Source organism: Salmo salar, chromosome ssa24, assembly GCF_905237065.1.
Source record: "Salmo salar chromosome ssa24, Ssal_v3.1, whole genome shotgun sequence".
In the NCBI taxonomy this organism is placed as follows: Eukaryota; Metazoa; Chordata; class Actinopteri; order Salmoniformes; family Salmonidae; genus Salmo; species Salmo salar.
The window spans coordinates 10,385,506-10,397,731 of NC_059465.1; the positions used below are offsets into that span (position 1 = coordinate 10,385,506).

At 43.3% G+C, this 12,226-nt stretch overlaps 1 protein-coding gene across 1 annotated transcript; it reads left to right on the forward strand.

Moving 5' to 3' along the window:
* Nucleotides 1-2,789: 2,789 nt before the first annotated feature.
* LOC106585119 (condensin complex subunit 2) lies at nucleotides 2,790-11,675 on the forward strand. The gene is made up of 18 exons (XM_014170968.2): nucleotides 2,790-2,972; nucleotides 3,504-3,723; nucleotides 3,837-3,927; nucleotides 4,110-4,202; nucleotides 4,507-4,624; nucleotides 4,836-4,987; nucleotides 5,486-5,675; nucleotides 6,018-6,100; nucleotides 6,353-6,549; nucleotides 7,927-8,072; nucleotides 8,202-8,308; nucleotides 8,647-8,766; nucleotides 9,248-9,355; nucleotides 9,572-9,718; nucleotides 9,937-10,047; nucleotides 10,372-10,448; nucleotides 10,702-10,777; nucleotides 11,255-11,675. Exons 2-18 carry the CDS (start codon nucleotides 3,509-3,511, stop codon nucleotides 11,312-11,314), a joined length of 2,091 nt encoding a protein of 696 aa, XP_014026443.1. The 5' UTR covers nucleotides 2,790-2,972; nucleotides 3,504-3,508; the 3' UTR covers nucleotides 11,315-11,675.
* The last annotated feature ends 551 nt before the right edge of the window (nucleotides 11,676-12,226 follow it).

Below are 12,226 nucleotides of genomic sequence, written 5' to 3' on the forward strand. Positions count from 1 at the left end.
ATTTGTGAAGTTGTTGAAAAACGAGTTTTAATGACTCCAACCTAAGTGTATATCAACTTCTGACTTCAACTGTATATCCATCCTGCCCTGCCTTTCTAACGTCTTCGAAAGCCAAGTTAATAAACAGATCACTGACCATATCGAATCCCACCGTACCTTCCCCGCTGTGCAATCTGGTTTCCGAGCTGGTCACGGTACACCTCAGCCACGCTCAAGGTATTAAACGATATCATAACGCCATCGATAAAAGACAGTACTGGGCAGCCGTCTTCATCGACCTGGCCAAGGCTTTCGACTCTGTCAATCACCACATTCTTATCGGCAGACTCAACAGTCATTTGATATAGCTGGAATACTGTAGTGTTTTTACATTTGGTAATTTAATGACTGCCTCTCCTGGTTCATCAACTACTTATCAGATAGAGTTCAGTGTGTCAAATTCGGAGGGCCTGTTGTCCGTACCTCTGGCAGTCTCTATGGGGGTACCACAGGGTTCAATTCTCGGGCAAACTCTTTTCTCTGTATATATCAATGATGTCGCTCTTGCTGTGGGTGATTCCCTGATCCACCACGCAGACGACACCATTCTGTATACATCTGGCCCTTGTTTGGACACTGTGTTAACAAACTTCCAAACGAGCTTCAATGCCATACAACACTCCTTCCGTGGCCTCCAACTGCTCTTAAATGCCAGTAAAACTAAATGCCTGCTTTTCAATCGATCACTGCCCGCACCCGCCCGCCCGACTAGCATCACTACTCTGGACAGTTCTGACTTAGAATATGTGGACAACTACAAATACCTAGGTGTCTGGCTAGACTGTAAACTCTCCTTCCAGACTCATATTAAACATCTCCAATCCAAAATTAAATCTAGAATCGGCTTCCTATTTCGCAACAAAGCCTCCTTCACTTACACCGCCAAACATACCCTCATAAAAATGACTATCCTACCAATCCTCGACTTCGACAATGTCATTTACAAAATAGCCTCCAACATTCTACTCAGCGAACTGGATGCAGTCTATCACAGTGCCATCCGTTTTGTCACCAAAGCCCCATACACCACCCACCACTGCGATCTGTATGCTCTCGTCGGCTGGCTCTAGCTACATATTCGTCGCAGACCCACTGGCTCCAGGTCATCTATAAGTCTTTGCTAGGTAAAGCTCCGCCTTATCTCAGCTCACTGGTCATGATAACAACACCCACCCGTAGCACGCGCTACAGCAGGTATATCTCACTGCTCATCCCCAAAGCCAACACCTCCTTTGGCCGCCTTTCCTTCCAGTTCTCTGCTGCCAATGACTGGAACGAATTGCAAAATTCGCTGAAATTGGAGACTTATATCTCCCTCACTAACTTTAAACATCAGCTATCTGAGCAGCTAACCGATTGCTGCAGCTGTACACAGCCCATCTGTAAATAGCCCATTCAATCTACCTACCTCATCCCCATATTGTTTTTATTTACTTTTTGCTCTTTTGCACACCAGTATTTCTACTTGCACATCATCCTCTGCACATCTACCCCTCCAGTGTTAATTTGCTAAATTCTAATTATTTCGCTACTATGGCCCATTTATTGCCTTACCTCCTCATGCCATTTGCACACACTGTATATAGACTTTTTTTCTATTGTGTTATTGACTGTACATTTGTTTATTCCTGTGTTGTTGTTTGTGTTGCACTGCTTTGCTTTATCTTGGCCAGGTCGCAGTTGTAAATGAGAACTTGTTCTCAACTGGCCTACCTGGTTAAATAAAGGTGAAATAAAATAACAATCAATTTAAGCAATTCTATTTTGCTCTTTACTCGTCAGAGGCATTTCCTGACACATCTCGCATGCATGCATTTCTAGACAATCTGGACATCCCCTGTCTCAATTCAGATGAACAAATCAACATGGATGCCTCAATAAGTGATGATGAAGCTGCTCTGGGAATCCAGTCCATGCAGAGCGGTAAAGCCCCTGGGCCTGATGGCTTCCCTATTACATTTTATAAAGCATTCTCCTCTAAATTATCCCCTATCCTCAGCTCAATGTACAATGAAAATCCTTTCTAGTCAGAAACTGCCACAGACACTTACCCAGGTGACTATTTCGGTTTTGCTTAAAAAAGACAAGAATCCCCTAGACTGTGGCTCATACCGCCCTATAGCCTTTTGTGCTGCGATTATAACTTTCTCACTAAGGTCCTCTCATGCCGTTTAGAGTTGGCTTAACCTGGTCCCCATTAATACAATACGTGAAGAGCCTGTCTTTTACTTAGTGTAACTTGCATAGTTTGGTAAGCAGTAATGTCTGTTCTAGTGGCCATTTGTGCACATAAGCATTTTTATGTAACTTTTTCCCATTGTTTTTGTTTCTATTACTGTTTGTTTCTGTTTTTCTTTCATATTTAACTTACTTTTATAGATGCCTTGGTGGGGAGAGGGGATGGATGGATGGAAAATGAGGGGTTGTGGTTGTACTGTTTTTGTTGTTATATATGAAAATCTATATATAAAGTAAAAAAAGAAAAGGTTGTTGACATGCTGAACAATCCTAATGGTGGAGTGTTTCAGCATGATATAGATAACGTTTAATGGGGTTGGGGAGGGGTTTTGGGGAGAGGGGGGGGGGGGTATGGTAGAAGTTAGGGATTTATTTGGTTTTGAATTTGAATTTCCTGGTAGTACAGAATGGGGCAGATCATGATTGATCGTACATGCCAGCACAGGTGGATGCATGCAGAAGAAACCTCTCTGCCGAAAATGTTGGTATGGGCGGAGTTGAGTGTTTAGATTCTTGATTCCACGTGGTGACGCATACTGTCGTTACGTAAACCGTTCGGCGCAAAAATTCAAATGTGATCAGGAACAAAAGTGCATCAGTACAAAGTAAAACACGCTTCATGTTAATTTAGGCAGTTTCATATTTATATAAAGAAAGATACGTTCACTGTTGCAGAAGCGTTGGATATAATCGAGGTAATGTATGAAATCGATCTACAGTTTTTTTTGTTTTCATCCAGCATTCGTAGCTAGCTAGCGTAAGCTAAAACATGTTCCGTAGGATAGCAAGTTAGCTAACGTTAGTTAGTTCACTCACTGATGTCAGATACCTATAGCAATTTAGCAAACTAATCCAGCGTGTCATGTCTTTAAGCTACATCGTTGGTTAGTTAACGTTGGTATCACTGCTAACCGTAACAACAATCACAAACGATACGTTGCTCTATCTAGCTAACATTAGTTAGCTAGGCTGGATTTTGCTTGTGCAGCCCTACTAACTAGCTAAGGTTACTTGCCAACAACAAAATGTTATTACTGCTTTGATTGTCAAATCAAGCCTTCTTTGCCTTGGTAGCGTTAGCTAGGCTCCTATATCCAACTGTTGAATTTAACAGATAATGGCAACGGTAGCTAGTTACAGTATAACTTGTCTAAATGCAACTTTAGGAAGCAGAGAGGAATATAGAACTGAAAGTGCATCACTGTGTCCGTCTCTCCCCCGGACAGTCACGATGAGCGCATCCTCCACACCCATCTCCCGGGTACGTCAGTGGGCCTCACCGTCCCTGAAGCACAAGGGCGCCTCTCCTGCCGCCATCAGCACCCCGCTCCTCGCATCTTTCCCCGGCAACGATGATGAGCTGGAGCGGCGTCAGAGGCGCAGATCCCGGGTCATTGATCTGCAAGCCGCCACTGACTCTTCATTTAATGAATCTACCTCTCATAGGTAGGGCACCCCAAACCCTCTTTTTGCTAGTAATTAAGTTAACACAATCTTGACAGGTGTCATATTGATTTTTAGACCTTTGTATAAGATACAATCCGTGTTTTTGTATTCAGCTCCACCGGGACCCCTGCCGCTGTGCCTAAGCTGTCAAATGCACAGATCTCAGAGCATTACTCCACCTGCATCAAACTCTCCACTGAAAATGTAAGCAGAATGTCCATTCACATATTTACTATCTTTAACAGCCACTTCTAAGAGGGGCAGAATCCATCCCAAGGAAATGTTGTTGCTCTCCCTCATTTCTTATTGCATCATATCTCCAACCATGTAAGTTATTAGAAACTGGCATCTCAGATTTACAAAGCCTTGTTGTTCTATTATTGTAGAAAATTACCACCAAGAATGCCTTTGGTCTCCACCTGATTGACTACATGGCTGACATCCTCAAACAGAAGGATTCTGAGCTCACAAATTTCAAGGTATGGCTTTAGACACAAATTATTCCATTGTTGTAGTTTCTGTTTATTTGTCTCTTTGAATTTCCTTTTTACACGAGACTTTCTTCAGATTTGTGCTACTATTGAGGAGATGAAAGTATAATCTGGTAATGGAGAGAGACGAAATGCACTTATAGCCCAACCACTTAAGATATTCATTGTTTTTATAGGCCTACTCCAAAATAATGAAGCTTATGATAGACTATTAATTTCACTTTACTGGCCTAGCGTCTGTTGGCTGTATGAGAGAGTAACCATCTCATACTGTTTCTCTGTCCCTGCCAAGGTGGCAGCGGGTACCTTGGACGCCAGCACCAAGATTTACGCGGTCAGAGTGGATGCTGTCCATGCTGATGCCTACAGAGTGCTGGGGGGACTGGGTGCTGAGACCAAGCCTGGGGAAGGTGAGAGCCTCTTAACTATAACATCTATAAACTGTCCTGTTTTTTTCCCAAATTACAAACTATTCTCCCTATAGTGCACTACATTTAACCAGGGTCCATAGGATAGTGCACTATATAGGGAATAGGGTGCAACACTGACTTTCTGTAATTTAATAAAAGATCAACAGCTTCTGTTTGAACCTTGTCTGTCTGTGTGCCTGTCTGTGTGTAGAGCATGGAGCAGGGGAAGGAGGAGAGATGGAGGAGGGGGCTGAAGGTGAGCTGGCTGCTAAGCAGGTGGTGAAGAAGAAGAGGCCTCCCAAGAAGACTGTGGAGCAGAACCTGAGCAACATCAACAGCTCTGAGTCTGAGAGGAAGTGTGAGGTAAGGGATGGTTTCCTGCTCCAGGACTGGCCTAAGTTAAAGGACCAGGCTATGCCTGTGTTCATTGTGTATTCAGTTGGAAATCTTCGAGACTGGTAGCCAAAGAGTGCTTGAGTCCCAAATGGCACCCTCTTCCCTATATCAAATTTGATTGGTCACATACACATATATTGCTAGTGTAGCGAAATGCTACACCCGCAATATAGGGAAGGATCTGGTCGACAGTAGTGCACTATTTAAGGAATAGGGTGCCCTTTGGGATGCAACCCTGGCTACACTTGTGTTCATTGTGGATTCACATGGAAATCTTTGAGACTGATAGCCAGACATTGAATAGTGATGGAATTGATTAGGAATGCCTTGATTTAATGTGAGGACTTATTATCATATTTCCTGAGAGTATGGATCTAGCCTGGGTTGTGTGAGTTTCTACAAAGCTCATTCATGGTAAACTCACACATATTATCCCCCTCCTCATTATCGTCCATCCAACTCCAGGTGGACCCCATGTTCCAGCGCATGGCGTCGTCCTTCGATGAGAGCAGCACGGCAGGCGTCTTCCTATCAGTGTTGTTCAGTGAGGACAGTCGCTGTGAGCTCCTCTTTCCCTCCCACATGACCCTGCTGCACTCCAGGCCCTCTTACTCCCAGCCTCCACCGCAGCGCGTCCCTGCAACACCCTTCACAGGTAACACTGACCGTGTCAACACACTGAGCCATATGTAGCAAGCGCCTCAGAGTAGAAGTGCTGATTTAGGATCAGTTTTTCCTTTTAAATAATATAATATGAATAAGGGGAGCCTGATATCATCAGCACTTCTCATCTTAGATGCATGATAAATACAGCCCCTGTGCTTTTTGTTGTTGTGTACTGCCCCCTAATGGACTAGCATAGTATCTCTTGATTTTAGCAGACTCATCTGGTTCTACTGATCATTGAGTGATGCTGTAAGCTAAGGTATTGGCAGTTGGCCTACATGTTCCGATAATGTTATCAAGCATGTAAATGTGTTGATTGTGTGATTGACAGGTGGTCTCCAGCGGATCCAGGAGAAGAGCTCTATCTGCCCTTCCCTGGCAGACTTCTCTTTCACCAGCTGGAACCCTGACCAGGTCAGAGCAACATATACACTGGCAATATACACAGCCTGTGTCTCAAATGGCATCCTTTTCCCTATATGGTGCACCACTTTTGACCAAGGCCTATAGAGCACTGGTCAAAAGTAGTGCACTATATAGGGAATAGGGTGCCATTTGGGACACCCAGTCTTTTTTGGGGGGGGGGGGGATTATACAGATGGTCAGATTGGATGTATAGTTTGAAACGGTAGCTATAGTCTCTATATAAACTGTTGTCCTATACAGACCATGAACCAGATGCTGGAGAAGATGAAGCAGGGGGGTCACGTGTTTGACGTGAACGCGGAGGCAGACGAGGAGGAGTGTCAGGACTTTGGGGGTGATTTTGATGGAGACTATGAGGAGGGTCAGGGGGACCATGGTGGCGACGGCTCCAAGGAACACAAGGATCGCTGTGAGGCTGGAGGGCCCGGGAGAGGAAGGTGAGGATATTTTATTTTTTACCGGGTGGTAACAACCATGGGGTAACGTATTTTTTTGGGGGGGGGGTACTCTGCTTGTTTATCCCTGTAGAGGATCCCAGGGGTGTTTCATGAGGCACCAAGGGGTAATCCTTTTCTGAATGGGTCAGGTAGCTTGAAGTGACTTTGATCTGCCTTGAGTTTTTACCATGATCTCCTGAGTGTTAAAACATTTATGACCGTAACAGACCCAGTAAAGCATCTATCAGCAGTTGAAACGATAACAAAAAGCTGAGGGATGAGGCTGGAGAAATGTAACCACTCTCAAATTCATAGAGAGAGCTATGGATGCAGGGACTGACCAGAAACATTTGTTTTAACCATGTTTTGAGGCTATTTTGTTTACAGACATTGGAGTAAAACAAGCGTACATTTGATGTTCTGATGGGCTATGACAGTTGAACTTAGCTCATGAGGCATTTATAGGTTACGTTCTTCAAGAATCAATGGGTATACACCGAGTGTACAAAGCATTAGGAACACCTTCCTAATATTGAGTTGCAGCCCCCTTTTCCCTCAGAACAGCCTCAATTTAACGGGGCATGGACTCTACGAGGTGTCGAAAGCGTTCCACAGGGATGCTGGCCCATGTTGACTCCAATGCTTCCCACAGTTGTGTTAAGTTGGCTGGATGTCCTTGGGGTGGTGGGACCATTCTTGATCCACACAAACTGTTCAGCATGAAAACTGCTTTGAAAACAGCTTTGCGGTTCTTGACACAAACCAGTGCACCTGGAACCTACTACTGACCCCGTTCAAAGGCACTTAAATATTTTTGTCTTGCCCTTTCACCCTCTGAATGGCACACATACACAATCCAATTGTCTCAAGGCTTAACTTTTTTGTTGTTGACCTGTCTCCCCCCTTCATCTACACTGATTTGAAGTGGATTTAACAAGTGATATCAATAATGGATCATAGCGTTCACCTGGTCAGTCTCTCATGAAAAGAGCAAGTGTTCCTAATGTTTTGTGCACTCGGTGTATGTCATTCAAATATTTATAAGAAGGAAAAAAAAGTTAGCCATTTTAAATATCCAGTTTAGATGTCAGGATGAAGGAAGAGAAACCATTTGACTCTGAATAGAAACAGATCTACGATTGACTATGGGCTACTTCAGTCCAGACATAAAGCTTTAGAATGTAGTTACTTATCAGAGCAGAAGTAATTTTTCTTACAGAACTGATGGCGTGTTAGTAAGTTAATTCGTTATTTTACACAAATTGGTCCTTTTTTTTTCTCTTTCAGTCTAGACTTAATAAGAACTGATGTTTGTCTTTTTATAATTAATCTCAAATGAATTTGAACATGGTTCTGTGATGTTATGACTGTTCACAGGGATGTGATTCCCATCGGAGAGGGGGACATAGCCACCATGTGTCTGCAGCTGTCCGACCAGCCCAGAGAGTACTCCTACTTCAGCCCCAGGACAATGGCTACCTGGGCAGGCCCTGGCTACTGGCGCTTCAAACCTCTGCACAAAAGTGAGGTGGTGGTTGTACACAGAGAGCCATGTTGTTTACCTATGTTTGGGATATTCCCTTAACAGCATTGTCCTCCAAATATATCTTAATTCTTCCCTTCTTGCTCTCTGTCTCACTCTGTGTGTTTAGAGGACAACGTGCCTGAGAAGGAGGGTCGCAAGAGAAAGCCAAAGAAGGCCTTTGAAATCGACTTTAATGACGATGTCAACTTTGACACCTACTTCCGCACCACTAGAGTAAGCCCTTGGTTGCCCCTGTAGTTCGCTGATTCAATTCATCCTCATTGTTTGATCCGTACCCAAGAGCATCACTCACTAAGTGCCAGTATTCTGAGCCATTGCAATTGTGACAATTACTGTATTATTCACTTGTGTAAATTTGTTTTGATGCTAATACGTGGGTCAAGTGTCTTAACAATCCCAGGCTATGTGTGAGGCAGTTGTGCAGTTTCATGCTACTCACTGCAGCAGAGGAAGTGTGGATTTTAGTTGCTGATGGAGTTTCCCCACCATTCATATATGGACTCAAACAGTTCTCTCACTTCTGTCTATTATGTTCCTTTCTTTTCTCCCAGGCCGCTACCACTAACACCAGGTCAGCCCTCAGCACAAGCAACAAGAAGACCACTCTGGCTGCAAACTTCCAGTTCCCCCCTGAGACCCTGTCCCAACTCAGCCTTAAGCCTGCCAGCACAGTAAGTTCTCCCTTACACTCTCTTTATCCCACCAACCAGCATGGAATAAACAGCATAGAAATAAATGTACCGCACACCAGTTGACCCTGTCCTGCGTGTCTATGGCGATACAGGGGGACAGTGGTGTGCTAAAACAATGTGCAGCCGCCACCAGATACAATCAGACCTTCATCACCGTAGCTGACTGGAACTGATATGCTGCTACAATGTTGTCCAATGTACTATTAACATGTTTGATTTGCACGCCTTCTCTCACTTTTTCTCTCTGCCCTATTTATTACCCCTCTCTGACCTATCCCCCTCAATCCTTTTCTCTTTCTCTCACTGTTCTTACACACACTCAACAACAATAAAGAGGGGAAAATGACACATTTAATGTAGAACCTTGATGGTAAACATTGACTAATTGGAAGTGAGGATTGTGATGCCACTAACACACGTGATGTGCTCTATGTCAGTTAACTTGTGTGTTCTACGTCAGTTATGTAAAGAGGGCCAGAAGAGGTTGTCTGGAGAGCTGGGGGAAGGCATCGGAGACTACGACTACAACAATGCCAATGACACAGCCAACTTCTGCCCCGGAATGCAGGTCCGAAACCACCCTACTGTCAATCTCACACTGTCTTTTTCAACGTTTCATTTCCCTCGGATACCTTTTTTTCACCTTGTAATAAGTAGCCATTATAACATAACATTATTTATCCCTCATCAATGCCACATTTTGGACCCTCAATTGTTTAGTAGCTGCTTCAAATAATGGGGTAATCTCTCTACGTCTCTATCAATCTATATATATATAAATAAGGGTGGTGAAAGTGATGATGATGGTGAAGGATTCAGTGGGGGTACAGATGACACCCAGCCTTGTGTAGATGGTAACCCCGCCGCCTCACAAGACCATGACGACGTGTCCACCTACGGGGAGGATGACCTGGTGCCAGAGCCATTCAGGGTAAGACTGGAGGGAAGGGGAAGCCAATGATTAGCAAGTGTGTTTTTGAAAAGTTAGCATTTGAAGAACGTGGCCAGATAAACAAGACCAAAACATGTATTGCTGTCTTACCTTGTCCATAGACTGCTTACATGGCAAGGAAACCAACATCTCATTTTCTAATTTGGCTGAATTATCCCTTTAAATGTTGTTAAGCCTAGCTTTACTTTTCATTTCAGGTGAACAAGATTGAGATAAACTATGCCAAGACAGCCAAGAAGATGGACATGAAGAGGCTCAAGATCACCATGTGGAATCTTCTGACTGACAGTCTGGAAAAACCAGCCAAGGTCAATTTTAAGTCTTTCCATGTTTCTTCCCCCCAGGTCTCATTGATTGTATTCTGTGGTCTGCAAATGTTGTTGTTTTTTCTCTCTCTCCATGCCTCTTTCTTACAGACCTGGGTTCAAATACTATTTAAAAATCGTTCAAATACTTTAAGCGTTTGCTTAAGTCTGCATGGAGTGCCAGGTGGGCAGTGTTTGCATTTTTCTATTGGTACTATTGTAACGGGCAAGCGCAATCAAGCTCAGATGAAGTATTTTAAATTATTTTGAAAAGTATTTGAACCCAGGACTGCTTCCGTGTGATTAACAGTGTTGTGCTCTCAACAGGAGGTTGAAAATGTGGAGACTTCAGAAGTGTCTGGGGAGAAGGTCTTTAGCCAGACCACACAGACACTGCGTCAAAGGTACCAAGCCTTAATATCAGCACTGGGCCCATTCTCAAATGGCTCTAGTGTTCTTTCTCAGCTGCCATTGGAGAACAACTTTTTCTTAAACTGGTAGCTAGATAGACATGCATAATTTATTTAGACTGCTGCCAACTGAGGGCCTTTGGATGGTCCAAACATTCATTTGCTCAAATGGATGTAGATAGGACATACGTGCTGATAAATAATGTAATAAATCCCATGTCTTCTCCTTCCTCTCCTGTCACTTAAGCTTGCCCCCCAACATGGCTCAGAACCTGTCCGTGCCCCTGGCGTTCGTCGCCCTGCTGCACTTGGCCAATGAGAAGGTGAGTAGCTACTCCTCTGACTGCCAGCATCATAGCATTCCTAAAATAAGTTGGTTCTAGACATGGTTATTATGTTGACATATGACATGTAGTTGTACAAAGCTACATTATTAACAAACAAACAAAATATTTTGAGGTTTTATTAGTTGAGAGGGTTTGTGGAAGGAATCATGGTGTACTTTAATTGATCTTGGCTGTGCTAAATAGGCTGCGTTTACACAGGCAGCCCAATTCTAATATTCACTAATTGGTCTTATGACCAATCACATGAGATTTTCATATCAGATCCTTTTCAGAGCTGATCTGATTGGTCCAAAAAAATATCATTATTGGGCTGCCTGTATAAACACAGCCAAATAAACTTGAAATTAGTCTTTCATTTCAAATAGTCTTTGGTATCAACTGTTTTCACTTGGTGGTTGAGTGTGACGGAAGAGTTAATCACAGCACTCACTCATTCATTGTTTCATTCAACAGAATTTGGAGCTCATCAAGGTGGACGACATGTCAGATATCATCATCAAGCAAGGTCAATGAAAAAGGGATAGACAATGGGACAGAGTTATTTCCTTTTCTCTTCAATCTGCTTAATTTCCCCGTTTCTATGTTTGATGAATTATGGGCCATTCATGTCAAGCAAAGGCACCCTCACATTTAGATTGAGCCTGTGAAAGATGTTATTTCCCAAATGTATAATAAGTGGCCTTTTTAAAATGACTCATCTATTTTATTACCTGAAGTGTTTTAAACATTTTACTTGTACTCTGTTTTAATCTGTCCTTTTTTTCCCCTCTACGTCTATTGTGTGTAGATAATTTTAATCCTTCACTCCTGCCTTCCTCACAACGGTGGAATGTGTACATACATACCAAAACAAATAAAACATTTGTTTTCTAAATTACCTGGTTCCTGTGTACAAACAAAGGCAAACTGCAGGGTAGCCCTTATTTAACGAATGGTTATTTATGCTGTACCTTATTCTACAGTAAACAGACGTCATTGGATTGTAGCGAACTCCCTGCAGCCAGGTCACAGAGAGGTTGCGTCCCAAATGGCACCCTTTTCCCTACATAGTGCACTACCTTTTTACCAGAGCCTTAAGGCAATAGAGTGCCATTTGGTACGCAGACACATGGTTAAAACCGGTTGGTCAGGGTTAGCAGTGCAGATGGGCTGGGTGATACTGCATCAGCATGACTGGTACAGCAGGCGTGACTGGGCTGGGTCCAATCACGCACACATGGCTGGCTGTAGAGGGAGGTTTGCAAGGTTATAGTCGGACTATTCTGAAAATATTTTGTATACATGTTACACTGCCTCAAACTCTATTCAACATGATTCTATATGGAATAATGAATGCAGGGCATTGCACACCCCATTCCTTACCTTGACTGACACACTACATTTGGAATTTAAAAGCAGATAATGACTGAAAGTGCAATGCAAAAA

Coding starts and splice junctions, on each gene's coding strand:
- LOC106585119 (XM_014170968.2), top strand. CDS start 3,509: ATGAGCGCATCCTCCACACCCATCTCCCGGGTACGTCAGTGGGCCTCA. Junction 4,988..5,485: donor AGTCTGAGAGGAAGTGTGAG/GTAAGGGATGGT, acceptor ATCCAACTCCAG/GTGGACCCCATGTTCCAGCG. Junction 6,101..6,352: donor CCAGCTGGAACCCTGACCAG/GTCAGAGCAACA, acceptor TGTCCTATACAG/ACCATGAACCAGATGCTGGA.